Raw genomic sequence first — 18,710 nt, forward strand, 5'->3', positions numbered from 1 at the left:
CTTGCACCTCACTAGATTGAAGTAAAGGTAAGTCATGTAATCAATGTTTTAATTTGATTGATAACATTTTGTAACTTTGTAATTATGAACTTTAACTATATTTCTAATTGAATTTATAGTCATTGAATCCGGAGGCTAAGTGTGACTATTATGTCATGCACTGGATAAGGACCACAATCATGTGGGGTTTGAAGAATGAATGGAACACGGTATACTAGTTTGGTTTAACAATTTTCAATTATTAAAATTTTAATTATAAAATGTCATTAGTTTGTGTTTAACAATATACTAGTTTGCTTTGACATTTTTAATTATTACACTTTTCATTATTTAATATGATTAACTTGTATTTATTATATGTTTAGTGGTTTAGTGATGGAACATCATTAGAATTAGAGAAGATTACAACAATTCACAAGGAATAAGCAAGATACTTTTTAAAATGTAAAAATAATGCATGGACCAATGTTTGACAATGCTTGATATTTTACATTATTTCCAACATATATACTGATATTAATTAATTAATTTGTAATTTGATTTGCACTCTCTAGATTTGTTTCCTGTACTTGTATAAGCAAGATACTTTTTAAATTGTAAAAATAATGCATGGACCAATGTTTGACAATGCTTGATATTTTACATCATTTCCAACATATATACTGATATTAATTAATTAATTTGTAATTTGATTTGCACTCTCTAGATTTGTTTCATGTACTTGTTTTTGTTTGGACTGCCTTGATATGTTTTCTATATTTGTTTTGGTATAGACAGCATGAATATATTGTTTGTTAAATTAAGTTGGACAGACACAAAAATAAACTAAATATTAAAAAAAATTATAAACTATGACGGTTCCTAAAAAACTGTCAAAATCGATGTAGAAGATGGTTTTTTTTTTACAATTTTATTAAAAATCGCCATTGATATTAATCTTTCTATAATAATCTTTCGACATAAAAGTTAAAAAGGCTTTTATTATAAAAAAGTAATCTATTTCATGACGGTTTTAAAATTATCGTGAAAAGCAATTCACATTTTACAATTATAAGTTCGATGTCGTAAAATTTCTTATCTGTAATAATGAGGATCGCTGAAACATTAAATATATATGTTCAAAAAGAGAATTATTCCATGCAAAATCTGTCGTGTAGATTTCATCGTTGCATGTCAAAATTCAGGGTATGTTTTTTTCTTTTCTTTTTCTACTGGCAACCACTTCAAAAAAACAGAAGGAAGAATGATACTTTGGTTAAATTATTGTTGAAGATGAATTCAACCAATGGATAAGATTCATGGTTGAAAAAATAAGGATTAATCACCGCCCCACTTTACTTGCTACCATACTGCGAAAAAAAGTCACTTCTTTTAACATCATTAATTTAAGATTACTGACAATGAATTATTAGCAGATGCCACATTATTCTTCATTTAACTCATGCTAACCATTAAGAAGCCATATGTTTTAGTTCCCGTCCCCACACTTCCTCTGGTCTACAATATTTTTTCCTAACTAGTGTACGTAGGCCAGTTTTTTGTTCTCATACCCGTAGAAACTCTTAAAAGGTAAAGACGTTACTATTGATTCTAGTAGAGAGATTTTCCCTCCAATTAATGGATAGTTGATTAGTTGTCTAAACTTTTCATTAGAGATTTTCATAGAGTACTAGAGAGTACCAAAGTCTACTTTTAGTGAATGAATTTCAAGTTTAGCCCAAATATATATAGCTGATTAATTGTTACTGGGAAAAATATGCAATATCAGTTCTTGTTGTGATAAATTAGTCACAACATTATTCTTTTTGTATAAATTGTTATTTACTTAAAGCTGGGTCAGGTTATTATGGTATCCTGCAGATAAAGTAATTAATAATAATACATATTTTAATTCAAAATTATTTTTGGGCAATCACCTGCACATGAAACCAGAATCTAACTATAAACTTATCACCAGTTAGATATCTTAATGATGCTAATTAATATGCAACCTTATAACAGAGTAATGATAACCACGTGCTCCTTCTCTCCAACAGTTAGATGAATTTTCGCATCAAACCTTCTCTTTAGATATAATACAAGTTAATAGTTTTTCACTTATTTTTTATCAATAAATATTAATAATAAATTGTTAGTATTTTATTAAAGAGAAAATCAATCCATAATATTTCTCTTCCTCCCTTCTCTTTTTATCACTAAATTTGTCTTATAATTCCTAATTTTGCACTGGTGCAAACCATACACACCACTTTTAACTTTTAAGTCATGCATTGTACTTTTTCCCATCTATGTTTCCAAAACCATTTTCATAAATGTTTCAATTCCTTTACACAAGTGTAGATGGATACTTCAATTCCTTGACAAAAAGTACTTCTAATTTACAGGGTAAAATTACATAAATGTTTCAAGTACACTTAATTAGTCAAAATCATGCATGCATTATGTTAAAGCATATATCGTGTTACACTCATGATGAATGAATCATTCATGATCTTCCAAGCTGATTGAGATATAGAGTAAGATAGAATCGGTTAATATGTGAAGAAAAATTAGATTATAAGAGAAATAGAAACAAACACCAACATCTCAAACGAATGTAAAACTTGAACTAAAACAACTATAACATCAATTTCTGTGTGACTGACTACCATCATCACAACAACCGCCATCACTATCTGTTTGAACATATGGCAACTACTATTCTAATCATATATATATATATATATATATATATATATATATATTGTTAAGGGTTCTCCGTACCTCTTCATACTCAACCCAACGTCATCATTGAATATTCTGATCTACTTCACAAGCACAAAAGATAAAAAGAAGTACAACCACAAAAAAAAAAAAAAATGTTCAGATTATATATGAACATAAACTATGAATGAGGGAAATTATAATTATCAAACTAGAAGTCAACCTCAAAGGTTCGACAAACGCAGAACCTTGATTTGCGGACATATCAGACTCTAGTGACCACTCGGATCTGAAATTAGGGTTTGACCCATATAGAGATTGCACCCCTTTTATGTCATCAATGTTCAAATCAGCCCTCTTATCTCTAGGCCTCAAACTTGGATACATAACAGCCTCTTTCACCGAACTATGAGACAACCCCAGCAAGTGTCCAATCTCATGTGTGGCCACCGACTCCAAGTCCACCGCCACCTCTGACGTGGTCGACCGGAAGTCCACCGCCCACGTCTCGGCTGCGTCGAGGTGGAGCCGGCCGATCTCCGGCGAGAAGGAGTGAGCCAACACTCCAAGCACCCCATCAAAGGGTTCACCATCGCCATGCTCCCCATTGTAAAACCCTATTTTTATGTCCGTGAGTTCAAAGTCACTCACCTCAACGAAACTAACCGGAATAACCGAAGCCCACCTTGTGAATGCACGTTGGAATGCCTCTCTTATCTCCTTCATGCTCAAACTATGGATCATGTTCTCACGGGAGAAGGCATAGGTTAGTGTCATTGGCATGGAACGTGACCAACGTGGTTTTCCCGGGAAAAACACAAAATTCTTCGTTAAGCGCGTTTTGTGAACGTGATTGTGATGATGGGGTGTTGTGTTTGTGTCTGGATCACCGCATCTTGGTGTGATCATTTGAGAAACCGTGTTGGAATCGAGCTTCCCGGTTACTTGGAGTCCAAGGTTTCGTTGGTATCTAAAGAGAGCCGATTCCAACACGGCATCAAATTCATCACTGAAACTAATGTTGTTGTTTTGTAAGTACCCAAAACGATGCAGGTATCGTTTGAATTGCGATATGCCGGTGATTTTGGTGCCTCTTCCAGCATTGTTAAGGCTATGGATGTTGCGGTTTGTGATGGCTATTTTGGTGGCTGATTGTGTTAGTGTGTGAGCTAGTGTTGGTGTTGTTGAAGCAATGTGTGAAGGTGATAAGAGGAGGAGAATGAAGAAGAGCGTGAAGGAGTATCTGACTGAAAGGAACATGGTGGTTGCTTAGAGGTTGTGGATTTTGGAGGGATATATAGATGAAAGCTTTGATGCAAAGCAATACATATAGAGTCAACTTTATCGAAGAAGGATTAATGAACTAATCATTATAACCATTTTGGAACATATATTGATTTGCATATGATTCATATATGGTTATAGGTACAAGGATAAGACTAATCTGAAATAAGGTAAATAATGGCCAGAATCTACGTGTTCATTGTCATGATTTTTATTAGTTGATAGCTTTTGCATGATTTTATCACCATGGAAGATATTGACGGTTAACTATATCAAAAAAAATGCATTCAACTTCATATAGTTTGAAATAAAATGAAAAGAAAAACCTGAAGTACAGATGTTGAATAAAGAAATGCATTCAATTTCATATACTTATGGATGATTTTATCATCATGGAAGGCTTTTGTACCAGCTTTTTTTCCACACGTGTAATTAAGTGGTTTTTCATGTTTTAATTTATAGAATTTCTCTTTTCTGACAAGCATAGATCCAGTCTTTGGAGATGTCTCAATTATTTTAATCAATGGCTTAAACATACTCCAAATTACTGTATCACTTATTTGAGACATGTATAGCAGACATTCGTTTAATATTTTTTCATAGCCATTTATAGGTTTGTGTGCTTTATTTTAAGTTTTGGAAAGGTAATTGATTTGTTTTTATACAATTTTGTATGGTTAAATAAATGCATATTATTTCAAATATAATATAGCCTTTAATTTCCTGAATACTACGGTCTGCACTAGCCCTTTTATTTCACTCTCGTGAAATGATTTTTTTTCTCCTTATTATACAGTTCACTTATTATAATAATTTTCTTATAACTTTTCCGATATTTTCTCTTTTGCATTAAACAATACCTCGTTGATAAATTTGTGTCACCTTTCGAAATCGCTTTATGTGTTATGAAGTAACTTAAAAAGCAAAGCAAATTCATTTGAATGGATGCAAGTAGGAGCGAACGACTGAGAACTAAGTTGTCCAATCTTGCAGGTAACTTGTTTCAAGATAAAGTGGCAATTCAGGTCTAACAGACACACTTGTCTAGAGTTACACTCCATCATTGTTGGTTGTTGGACTTGTCTTTCTCTCACATCTTTCTAACGTATTGTTTACTCAAAGTCCCAACCATATTAAATACATGACTTTTGCTAATCACTGCTCTCAAGAAACTAAAAATATATATATTTATTGTATAAAAGAGGAAATATTTATGATATAATTCACATGAGAATGTAAAAAAAAATTATAAATAATATAATTTTATATATCTTAATAAAAATATTTTTCTTTTTAATTTATAAATTAATATCTTAAAAATATTAACTAGCATTTATCTAAATATATAAGTATGAATAAATAAAATGGACAAACCTTACGAACTGCTTGTGTGTTTTATGGCTTTGAACAATGTGAAGAATAATCAACATTTAAATTAGGATTTAGAAAATTAATTCATATGCAAGCCCCCCTGAATATATCGAATTAATTAGAAAATTGATGCTCTATTCTCTCGCCTTCTCAGTAGACCAAAAAACTGTGAAACTGACAAGTTGACTAACGAATTGACATGTCACTTGTACAGGGTAACTAACACATCTGTTTGACTGATATTCGTGAGCGCAGCACAGTAGCATAAGGATAGCAAAAATATCCATATTTACATATATTTATATACCAAACTCAAAACGGATAAAAAAAAATAGATACCTAAATGGATATCTATGAATAATTTTAAAGCATATATTTGTTATTTGTTAATAAGCGGGGGGTAAATATCAAAATACCCGTCTCATGGTACTCGTTAAATATCTATTATAATTAAATTACTTAAATATTTTTATTTAAATAATTTTGATTGTTCGGTAAAAAAATAATTTTATCTGTGACATGAAAATATTGTACCATATTAACTTTTATTTAGACTTATGAGATTGAATTATTTTAATTTATTAACTTTTGTTTTAACTTGAGATTCAAACCGTTTAAATTTAAATTTACTTTCTAAAATGAAAAATCTTAATTTTGACATTTAAATTATTTTTTGAAGAAAATGTTAGAAAATAAAAATAATAATCAAGTTGTATTTTAAAATATTTTGAACTATTTTTTTAGTAAATATTCATGAGTATCTGCGGATAGTTGCATATATTAAAAAATTAGTAAGTGTTTGCTTAACAAGTATTCGCATAGAAACAATATGGGTAGCGAAAACTGTTGAAACTAAGGTTTTTTATGTTTAGGAAAAGTGTTTAGGAATATTGGAAACTTTGAATAGAAACTTGATAGGAAGGAGAATTCTTTATGGAGGAGAGAACTTTGCATTTTTGCTTGATACAAATGTGTAGGATTACATCTCTATTTATACTACTCTAAGGAGAACTCTAGACACACTAATTCTAGAGAGTTCTCAACTCTAGAGATCCAAAGAGTATTCTAGAGAATATTAAAACCATAAGAAATATCTAGACACTCCAAACACTACAAGAATTCTCTAGAAACATGACCCATAATTACTTAAGCCCAAAATAACTAAGTCCAAGGAACCAAATAATTAATTTAGGCCCAAATCAAGTTTATATTTCAACATCCCCCCTTAAACTTGATTTGTGACTCCAAGCATACTCCTTAGCTTCACGAAAGTTTCCAACTTGAGTGGCTTTGTGAAAATGTCGGCAGCTTGATCTTGAGACATCACATACTTCAACTTTACCTCCTTCTTCTCAATGCATTCTCTTATGAAGTGGTAACGGGTGTCGATGTGCTTACTTCTTTCATGAAAGACTGGATTCTTTGCCAAAGCGAGTGCTGATTTATTGTCAACACATATTTCCATAGGTTCTTCTTGTGGCATTTTTAACTCTTTCAACAAGTTCCTTAGCCAAATTGCATGACAAACGCATGATGTGGCAGCGACATACTCGACTTCACAAGTTGATAGTGTGACTATTGGTTGCTTCTTTGACATCCAAGTGAAAGCAGTATCTCCCATAAAGAATACAAAACCAGTAGTGCTCTTTCTATCATCCAAGTCTCCACTCCAATCGCTATCACTATAGCCAACAATGTCATAATTGTCAGAAGAGTAATAGTGCAAGCCAAAGTTTGTTGTACCTTTGATGTATTGAAGGATTCTCTTTGCCGCCTTGAAGTGAGTTGTGGTTGGAGCTTCCATGTAGCGACTTACTACTCCTACAGCGTAGAGAATATCCGGCCTTGTACATGTCAAGTAACGTAAACTTCCAACCAAACTTTTGTAAAGAGTTGGATCCACATTCTCTCCTTTTTCATGCTTGCTCAACTTGCTGCCACATTCCATCGGGGTGCCAACTGGATTGGCGTCATCCATCTTGAACTTCTTAACGACTTCTTTGGCATAGCCTTCTTGGGTGATGAAAATTCCTTTGTCTTCTTGTTTTACTTCGATGCCGAGATAATATGCCATGAGCCCCGTATCCGTCATCTCAAATTCATTTGACATATCTTTCTTGAACTCTTCGAACATGCTTGGATTGTTCCCTGTAAAGATCAAGTCATCTACATACAAACACACAATCAAAATATCTCCACTTTGCGCTTTGATATAGAGTGCATGCTCATATGGACACTTGATGAAGTTCTTGTCTTGAAAGTACTTGTCGATTCGAACATTCCAAGCTCTCGGTGCTTGCTTGAGACCGTACAACGCCTTCTTCAACTTCAAGATTTTTTCTTCTTGCCCTTTTACTTCATAGCCCAGTGGTTGCTCAATATAGACTTCTTCTTCGAGAAAACCATTCAAGAAGGCTGACTTCACATCCATTTGATAGATCTTCCATTTATTTTGGCCTGCCAAAGAAATGATCAGTCTAATAGTTTCAAGACGAGCAACAGGAGCAAATACCTCATCATAGTCAATTCCTTGTCTTTGACTATAGCCTTTAGCCACCAATCTTGCTTTGTATCTCTCCACATCTCCTTTAGCATTCTTCTTTGCCTTGTACACCCATCTTACTCCGATTGCTTTGTGTCCTCGTGGAAGTGTAGTAAGTTCCCACGTATCATTCTTCGTGATTGACTTGATTTCTTCGTCCATGGCGTCTTTCCACTTTATGTTTTCCGCTGCTTCTTGATAGCTTAGAGGCTCACAATCACCAAAAAGACAAAAGAGGTTAATGTCGTTTAGGTTTGTGGTTACCTCATAAATCTCTTCAATGCTCCTTAGTCGCGGTGCCCTCTCACTTGAACTTGTTTCATCCAGCCTTGGTGTCGGTGAGGCAGGTGGTGTAATATGTTCCTCTATGATTGGTTGTTCAATTTCATCATCTTCTTCAAAATAAGGAAGAAAATCATACTTATCTTCTTGAACACTCCAATCCCAACAATCTTCTTCGTCGAACTCCACGTCGCGACTTATGACGATCTTTCTACTATTTGGATTATAGAGCTTGTACCCCTTGGATCTTGAGTCGTAACCCACAAACACGTACTTCTCACTTTTATCATCGAGCTTTGTCCTCTTTTCGTTTGGAACATGGGTATAGGCAATGCTTCCAAACACTTTGAGGTGAGAGATCCCGGGCTTCCTTCCACTCCATGCTTCTTGTGGTGTCTTCTCATGCACGCTTCTTGTTGGAGAACGATTTGTTAGGTAAACTGCACATGCCACTGCTTCAGCCCAAAACTCCTTCGGCATCTTCTTGCTCTTGAGCATGCTTCGCACCATGTTAAGTATGGTCTGGTTCTTTCTCTCTGCTACTCCATTTTGTTGTGGCGATCTTGGCACTGTCAGTGGGCGACGGATTCCATGGTCTTCACAATATTTGTTGAACTTATTTGAAGTGAACTCTCCTCCTCGATCAGATCTCATGGCCTTGATGGAAAGACCACTTTCTTTCTCCACGAGGGCTTTAAACTTCTTAAAGTTTTCAAACACTTCTGATTTCTCCTTCAAGAAATAAACCCAGGTTTTTCTGGAATAATCATCAATAAAGAGGAGAAAGTACTTATTCTTACCAAATGAATTGGGTTTGATTGGTCCACAGACATCGGTGTGTATGAGCTCTAGTGGCTTTGTTGCTTTTGTTGTTGATTCCTTTGGAAAACTTTTACGAAATTGCTTCCCAATTAGACATCCTTCGCAAAGTTGGTCTGGGTGGTTGATGCTAGGCAAGCCTCTCACCATCTCCTTCTTCGCTAAACGTTCTAGACCGTCGAAGTTGAGGTGCCCGAACCGTAGATGCCATAGCCATGAAGAGTCGGTATAGCAAGCCTTGAGACACTTTGCCACATCATTTTGAATGTTCAAGAGGAACATTCTATTCTTTGACATAGGCACCTTAGCAATCAAGTTATGTCTACAATCTCTTAAGAAAAGACTATGTTCTTTCAAATGGATGTCATAGCCTTTCTCTAATAATTGTCCCAAGCTCAAAATATTATTCTTCATGTTAGGCACATAGTAGACATTGGATATGAATTGATGACTCCCATTCTTCAAACGTATGAGAATTTTACCTTTGCCTTTGACTGGTATCTTTGAGTCGTCTCCAAATGAGACATCTCCAGTTGCCGCTTCATTGATCTCCACGAACACGCTTTTATCGCCGCACATGTGGTTGCTTGCGCCGGTGTCGAGGTACCACTTGTTTCTTTTCTCTTCAAATTTGTTTTGGCACGCGAGTAGCAAAGTTTCTTCTTCTCCGCCTTTTTCTTCTACAAAGTTAGCTTTCTCTTCAACCTTCTTCGAGAATCTACACTCGGATGCATAGTGACCAATCTTGTTGCAATTGAAGCACTTGATTTGTGATTTGTCATACCTCGACCATGAATTTCCTCTTCCACGATCTCTTGTTACTTGTGGATTCCAACTTCTTTCTCCATTGTTGAATTTGTTGGAGTGGTTGTTGTAACCACCTCTTCCTTCTCCTCCATGTCCTCGTCCACGTCCACGATCTTGGCCACGACCTCGTCCTCTTTGGCTCTTGTAATTTGCATAGTTTGCTTCCTTTACGCTGAACTGTAGTAGTTGCTCCGTAGCCTCCTTTTGTTTAATTTTTCTCTTTTGTTTTTCTTCGTATGCTTGTAAGGAACCCATGAGTTGCTCAATAGTCATGGTCTTTAAATCCTTGTTTTCTTCAATGTTGGTAACAATGAAGTCAAAACTTGAATTTAAAGTTCGAAGTATTTTTTCCATGACCTTCACCTCATCAACATCTTCACCATTTCTTTTAAGTTGATTGACTACGGCCAATACTCGAGAAAAATAATCAGAAATTGACTCGGACTCCTCCATAAACAAACGCTCAAAGTCACCTCTAAGAGTTTGAAGACGAATCTTTTTTACCTGCTCAACTCCTTTGTTGCAAGTTTGAAACTTATCCCATGCTTCTTTGGCCGTCGTTGCGATGGATATCTTCTCAAATGTATCTTCATCCACCGATTGATAAATGAGAAAGAGAGCTTTCTTGTCTCTCTTTCTTGACTCCTTCAACGTCTCCTTTACACCTTGGCTTAGCGAGGCTTCATCTTGCTCCTCGAAGCCATTCTCTACGATATCCCACACATCTTGAGCTCCTAGTAGCGCCTTCATCTTGATACTCCAATTATCATAGTTGTTCTTTGTGAGCATCGGCATTTGGAAAGGAAAACCTCCATTCGCCATCTTTTGAGGATCTTGAAGCTCTGATACCACTTTGTTGGAACTAAGGCTTTTTATGTTTAGGAAAAGTGTTTAGGAATATTGGAGACTTTGAATAGAAACTTGATAGGAAGGAGAATTCTTTATGGAGGAGAGAACTTTGTATTTTTGCTTGATACAAATGTGTAGGATTACATCTCTATTTATACTACTCTAAGGAGAACTCTAGACACACTAATTCTAGAGAGTTCTCAACTCTAGAGATCCAAAGAGTATTCTAGAGAATATTAAAACCATAAGAAATATCTAGACACTCCAAACACTACAAGAATTCTCTAGAAACATGACCCATAATTACTTAAGTCCAAAATAACTAAGTCCAAGGAACCAAATAATTAATTTAGGCCCAAATCAAGTTTATATTTCAACAAAAACAAACATTATGGATTACTCAATTTGAAACTATACAAGGGCAGTGTGATACGATGGTGAATTTGAGGCAACATGGAGGTTTGTGGGTTATCGTCATGCGACGCGGTCGATGGTGTGTCTAGTGCGGTGTGGAGATGGTGTTTGGTGGTTGTGATGGTGTTTGGATTTGATGGTGTTGTTAGGTGGAGGCGGTTGTTAGGTGCACTGGTTATAGAGGTTTGGGGGAGAGGCGATTAGGGTTTGCTTGGGAGAAGAACAGTAAGAAGGGAGTATTAAGAAGGCTAAAATATTTCTTGGTCCTTGTAAATTAGCACTTTTTCATTCTTGGTCCTTCTAAGTTCATTTTTTTAATGTTAGTCTTTATAAGTTGGCATTTTTTTCAATTTTTATTTCTGTAAGATATCTTGCTCATTTTTAGTCTTTGTAAGGTTGTGTTTATTCAAATTTGGTCCTTGCAAGATTCTAATTTTCTCACTTATAGTCTCCATAAGTTCACGCTTACAGGACCAAAATTGGAAGGAAAAAAAACAAATTTTATAGGAACTAAAAATAAGCAAAATATCTAATAGGGATCGAAATTGAAAATACACAAACTTAAAAAGACTAAAATTAGAAAAATGAACATAAAGAGACCAAAAATGAAAAACCACTATTTTACTGGAAAAAAACAAACATATTTAAGCCTATTAAGAATTTTGGGAGTACACCTAGCAAAAAATGGGTGCATTACGTAATTTCCTATATTCTAATTCAATGTCATATCGCTCCCTTTCATTGTTGGGCCTCTCTTATAATTAGATATTTGCCTTGGTTTATCCAATGAAAGCTTATCTTAACAATTTCAAGTGTCAACTTCCCAAATTCTCATGAGCATTAGTGTATAATGATTCAATAGTTGATTCACTTTCTTAGACAACACATTCAGCTGTTAAAATTAAAGCACAAAAGAAAGATCTATCCCTTCATATGTGCATCGGGGCATGATTAGCTGCTATTGTTTCTCTTCTTTTATGAGGAACTTCTAGCACGACTACAAAACACACTATATTGAACTACAAAATACTTTTCATCAGAGGACAATATATAGGGTGTGTTTAAGGTTTTGCGTTAGGGATGTCTCAACTTGATTTTAGCATGAGTCAAATATGATTTTTCCATTGATCATGATGTTTGACATTTTGTTGAAAACATGATTTTAAGCATTAAATCTCAAGCAATTGCATAACACTGACTTGAATAAAGTTATTTGTTTTATGTATATTCTTAGTGTACGTTAATATTAGTAGCTAGTTTTTTTATGTTAGTTTGATAATTATACGGTGAGAATTTAATTTTAATTGTAAGTCTAAACAACATTGTGTGTCTAAATTAATTTTCTAATATCTATTATTCAAATCAAATTATATTACTAAAAACTCACTCATCGGTTTTATGAATCCAAATAGACATATGGTATTTTTTTTCTTCACAAGTTAAATGCTAACAGAAATGCTTCTAACGCATAAACTTTGGTAAAATTAGTTGAAAAATTAATTATGAATTAAAAAATTAACTGGTAGCTGAAGTTATAAGTTAAAAAGTTAACTTATTAAATTATAAATATTTGATAAAATTAGTTGTTAAAGTAATTAAAAAATATAAAATAACATAAAAATAATAAAATCATGATTCATTTAAAAAAGATAATAACAAAATTTAATAAATGTATTAAATATAAAAATGAAAGAAAATATAAAAAATTAAAAATTAACATTTTAAAAAATATTACATCAAGTGTTTTAAAAAATATTAAAAATTACTAAAAAAATACTTTAAAAAATTATTTATCAAACAATCAAATCATTTTTCTAATTAATAAAAAAAAATTAAAAACTAACTTAAATATCTTCTGGAACAAAACTTTTATTAAAAAAACTAGAGATAATGACCACTGAACTTGAGAAAAGAAAAATATAGATCAAAATAAGATGATTACATTTACATTTCTATAAAAGTTTATCTTCTTTTAATTGTCTACAATTAGCATAATTCAAATGGATTGAATGACTACATTGATCAACAATTTCAAATCATTCAAAAGGGCATTGTTAGTGTAGGTACGTCGACAAAAGATTTCACAGGTCTACATTGTGCATAGAAAAAATGTGCATGGATATATAATTGATGTCAACACAATTCAGAGCGTGATATTGTACATAGAAAAAAAATTGGTACAACTCAATCTGACGATGAAAAGATATGCGGTGAGATCATGCCGCACCCACAACCTAGGAAGCAACGTTAACATCCAACTCTTAATTATAGATGTTTAGGTTTGAACCACGAGTTGAATTTTTTTTTTAAGCGAGTAGTTCACGTTTTATGTATATTTATGTAGTATTCATGGTTTTTTTTCTTTATGGACAATTTAAATTATTTACTTTACTCTTATTCATTCTAGAATAGCCAAATCCTATGGTAAATTAGCTCTCTTTAAAAAAAATAAAAAATAATGTAATTAGGTGAACAAATATTTATAATCTCATAAATCTAAAACCTTTCACACTCTAAATATCAATTTATTAATAACTAATTATTGATATAAAATATCCAGTAACTTTCTTTTAATAGAGACTCTTTTATTTAATTATATTATTTTCATTTATAAAACTCGATATTTTATTTAAAAGATCTGAAATTAATTTCAGTTAAACCAGTGTAATTTTAGTAAGAGGATAAAGACACATTTATATGGTGAGTTTCTTTTCAAAATAGGTAAAAAAAAATGATGTATTTACCTCTTATTTAGTTTACTTATTAATTAGCATATTATAATTTAGAAAAATTTATTTATTTATCAACTTAAAAAGTTATAAATGAAATTCAACACTACTTAAAAAGTTATTAATTATCTGTTGTTGCATCAAATTTTCGGGTAGCAAATTGTAGTTTTTTTTAAAAAGTGGGCAGCACTATTGTATATAACCCATTGCATTACCATTGTTATCATTTCCATCCACGAAGGTAAGAAAATATTGATCTGATTCAAAAAACCGTAACAAAACACAATTCTTAATTAACACCATAAACATTCAAATCATTTGTGAAGGGGGAGATACCAAAAGTGGGTTCTGGGGACCCTTTATTTATCTGTAATAGTGTGAAATTTTGACTATACCCTAGCAATCAAATACTAAAAAAAGTGGCATTGATATCTATGAAGTAGATATTTAATTTCTCCAAATGTTGAGGCAGAATGGTTAATTTCTCGTATAATTGAAAGGGACAACAATAAAAGTTGGGACAAAAATTGATCAGGGTCTGGAAGAGGGAGCTAGCCAGGTGTAGATGTGTCAGATGCACCACTAAGAATATGAGAAATTTTCTTCAGAGCCTGAATTCCTTCATAAATTTAGCTAGACAAGGAGAACTCTCCCCTCCAAAAGGACCCATATCAACTCAGCTTGATGTAACGTCTTATGGTTTGTCTCAAATTCTTGCCACTTTCTAGAGTAGCTGTGGTGCATCATTTTTATCTCTTTCTTCTGGTTAGGAACAATGATAAATTGATTGAGGAAATCTGGCTGATGTCAACTATAAACTTCTTTTTTTTATTCCCACCAGCGTTTTTAATTTTCTTCTTCGGTTTCTTTTGCTTTCAAAGCATTATTTTACAAATTTTATTGGAAGAGAGACAACAGTTATTTAATTAGGTCATTTTTTCATTTTTAAAAAAATAGCTTCTAATTATTAGCTAGTTAGACAATATCTTGGACTTACAGACGTGTTTGGTTTTGTAACACTCTGTTTTTCGAAAAATTAATAAGAAAAGTTTTATTTAAAAATATTGTGAGTTTTAAAAAAATAATGGTATTTTTTATTTAAGTGAACGATGGAAAATAATTTTTATTAATTAAAATAATGGATTTGAGATGAATAAAATAAATATATGTTTAAAAAAATTAAAAAGAGTGTTTTAGAAAATAAAAAATATATTTTATTTATTTATTTAATAGGGAGTAAATAAAGCTCTCTTTTTATGAAATAATAAAATAAAGAAAAATAGAATAAATAGTAGACTCGGAACTCTAGTTATAAATAGAGATATATTATGTCAATTTTTATAATTACAATACGTTTCTACACTCCTTCTTCCTCCCAATTTCGTTCTCCATTTTTTCCTCTCCCAAAATCCTCTCTTTTCTCGTATACACCCAAACTTATTCCAGTAAAACTACAATCTCAGACTCGTTAACAGTTGGCTTGTCCTAAACTTTAGCATCACCTTCAGAACACATTTTCAAACATTCTCATCGTTGGGATTTACAAAATAATGTTTGTGGAGAGAGATATGTCACTAGTAGAGACAATGAATTTGAGGTTTCAATCCATTCACTACTACAAAAGCATGAAGCTAAGTTGGTTCTTCGAACCATTCTATGACGATTTTTAACCGTCTTAAATGACGGTGTCGTAAACAGACAATTACATAATTAAATTCCTAGTTTTCACAAAATATAACAAATCACACTGCCAATACAGCTTAAACACACATAATTGGGTTGGGGTGGACATCAAAAGCAAAAAAATTGAGTTGGGTGTGTTTTCCCCTACAAAGAAAAATAGCAATGTTAAAAAATTAGAACAATGCATTTAATTTGAGCAACCAAACAAGAATAAAATAGTGAAGATAAAAACTAGTTGTGAAGCTTCTGGCGGTTTGAATTGTGAGTCCAAAGAATGTTCTTGTTTAGCCTTGGAAAAACTGGAATCAGCAACAAGCTTTGCATTGTTATGCTAAGTTAATTCAGCCACTGCCTTCATTCATGTGATTATCAATGTTTACTTCTGCTGCACTCACTTCCTGACCTTCTGGTTTGTGATTCTTAACATCAAGAAAAATTAAATTCTTGATTCCAATCAGCATCCCTATAATTTAAGTGTGAAATAACTACTATATTTCATTCATTTCCATAAATTATCAGGAAACTCATCTCTCTCTATTCCTTTTAATACATGTTAAAATCAAAAGGTAAAGATTAAACCAGCCTATAAGATTTAAAAGATAAATTCACTAGAAATTGCCCTTACCTTTCGTTAAGTTATCATGTATTAGTCATGAGAGTGAACACTAGAAATTTCAACCTTGTATGACTAAATGGGATGTTGCCACTAGCAAAAACATGAATCCAAAAGGCAAGCAGTGTTATAGTACAAAATTTGTACACCGAAACAAAACACATGCAATTATAATTCAACCAGTCAATTATTTCCTATTCAAGGCTTGGAAGACATCAGACAGGGGATAGCCAGTCACAATCGCTCACAAGGGAAGGGACCAGGATCTAACCAATTGAAGTGTCAAAAGGAATTGCCAATTATCATCAGCTTGTGTGACAAACAACAAAGAAATAAATGACAATATCAACATCGTTAAGACATTTACACAGAATTAAAAAAAGAGAAGAACAATAGTGAAGACAATAAAGATTTTGATTATATTGAAAACAACATCATAATGACAATGATAATGATAATAATAATCCCACTATAATTGTATAACATCTAATTTGTTTTTGCATATCCCCAAACAGCAGAGAGCATGAACCAATGCAAAAGTGTACCATTTTCATGTCTTTGATATCCCATTTATAGAAGTAAACTAAGCAGCAGCGGACTACTTTGAGTCCAACCACCGCAAATTGAATTCCCCCTAGCACCAACACCATGTACAGGTAACACAACAACAACCCAAAAAATAAAAACCCTAACAAATATGGGCTAAATGGACATGTCTGTGACCAAACTCACCTCACCCTCTCAAATTCCCTTCCAGCGAGAGCTAGGAACCGGCACGGTCGACGAAAATGAAAGCTGCAGAAACCCTAACTGATCAAAAGTTGGGGAAAACAGAAGCCCTGGCGACAAAAGAGGGTAGGATGCCAGTTGCGAATTGAGACACCCATATGGCACAGGCAAAGACGACAGTTGAAACGACGATGGTGCTTACGACGAAACCATCGCTTGCTGCTGCTATTGTTCTTGTTGAGGCTGAACCTGAGGCGGTGGAGGTAAGGGAGAAAAACCTAAAAAGTGCTTGGCGTTTGAATCGATGAAAGTCTACAGATCACGCATGTAGGTGGAGATGGGTGACTCACTAGGCGCGTGGACGGTGGGGAACGACGGCAGAGGAGATAACGGCATGGGGGTCTGGAAAAGACGGAGAAGCTGTTGAAGGTAACAACGGCAGAGGAAGCTTGAGATGTTAACTTTGTGGTCCTTGTGCGGCCGTCATCTATTGGCCAAGGCAAGAGTCAAAGGAAGGTTAGGGATTTCAGAGTATATACACACGAGTGGCAATTATGTAATTAGGGGAATAAAAACAACGACGTTTTTACATATAAACCTGTCGTTGCTTAAGTTCCCCCTAGTACATTCTAAGGCGGTTCCGCAAAACCGTCTTAGAATGTGTATCATAAAATAAAAATTATTCTTCTTAATTACAAAATTGTCACCGCGTGACATTCTAAGGCGGTTATGTATAACCGTCTTAGAATGCGCGTCATAAAAAAGTAATTTTTTAGTAGTGATTCTCTTTCTCTTTAACGCTTGAAAACCCTAGCAGAGCAACTAGAGGAAGAGCTTGAAGAATCTTAAGGAATCGCTATAGATGCCACTATCGTTGTCGGACTACACATGTGAACCCTTTTAGAAGTAAGGGATGAATTTATTTCAATTAGGATTAGAGTGAACATGTGCAGGGATTCTTAGAGGATCAAATTGGGGTTAATTTTGGAATGTTTATGCATTTTAATTTTTCCTATACAATGATAACTATGAATTGATCATGTTTAATGGGTCAATTGATGCCCTGATGCGAATTGGATGGTTTAATCGAGTGTTTGACTTTGAATAATAGAAACCTAGAAATTTGGGAATTCTTGATTCTTACATGTTTTCTCAGAATTGATTTAGGGGTTTTGTTCCCATGATGTGATCACATGTTATGTGTTATTCATTTTGAATTTGGGTGTGTTTTGAGGTCTAAATTATGCCTCTTTTGCATCATGAAATGGAGGTTTTTTCGCGAAGCACAACCATGCTTGATGAGAGCAAGCTCGTGCTTAGTGAAAATCAGTTGTTTTCAGCTCGTGCTATTTTCTTGACAAAGTGAGTTAACTTGTATCCTAAAAATGACAAACAAAATAATTAAGTTAAGTTTTATGTTCTTCATGAAAGTTGTAGCCCTGGATGTTAGCTAACAAATGTCATTGGTTTCATCCAAATTGGAGTTGTATAGCCTCCTAGAGAGTCAAATTGGAGTTGTATAGCCTCCTAGAAAGTCAAATTGTTGAGCAAAGGTCGAGTTGTCATGATTAAACAATAATCCAATGTTTACCTTAGGTTTAGACATAGTTAATGGTCAAACAGGTTTCTATTATCAACATAAGAGTTGTAGAAAATTATCCTAGCTTTCAAACAAGACAAGTATGGACTTAGGATTAGTACATCTCCTGTACTGTGAAGTGTAAAGTAATGGCATTGAGTTGTGAGCTATGAACTATACAATTACTTAATTGTAAGATCCTTTAACATGTTGTTTTGGGATTGTAAAATTGTGATTGAGATTGAGTATAAGTGACAAGTTGAGCATGTGTTAATTTGTGAGATACACGTAAACATGTGATGATGG

At 33.6% G+C, this 18,710-nt stretch overlaps 1 protein-coding gene across 1 annotated transcript; it reads right to left on the reverse strand.

Moving 5' to 3' along the window:
- Positions 1–2,611: 2,611 nt before the first annotated feature.
- On the reverse strand, positions 2,612–4,065 carry LOC100781237 (metalloendoproteinase 4-MMP). Its single transcript, XM_006583485.4, has one exon. It carries the CDS (start codon positions 3,961–3,963, stop codon positions 2,863–2,865), a length of 1,101 nt encoding a protein of 366 aa, XP_006583548.1. The 5' UTR covers positions 3,964–4,065; the 3' UTR covers positions 2,612–2,862.
- Positions 4,066–18,710: the final 14,645 nt, after the last annotated feature.

The sequence above is a fragment of the Glycine max genome, chromosome 7 (assembly GCF_000004515.6).
Source record: "Glycine max cultivar Williams 82 chromosome 7, Glycine_max_v4.0, whole genome shotgun sequence".
In the NCBI taxonomy this organism is placed as follows: domain Eukaryota; kingdom Viridiplantae; phylum Streptophyta; class Magnoliopsida; order Fabales; family Fabaceae; genus Glycine; species Glycine max.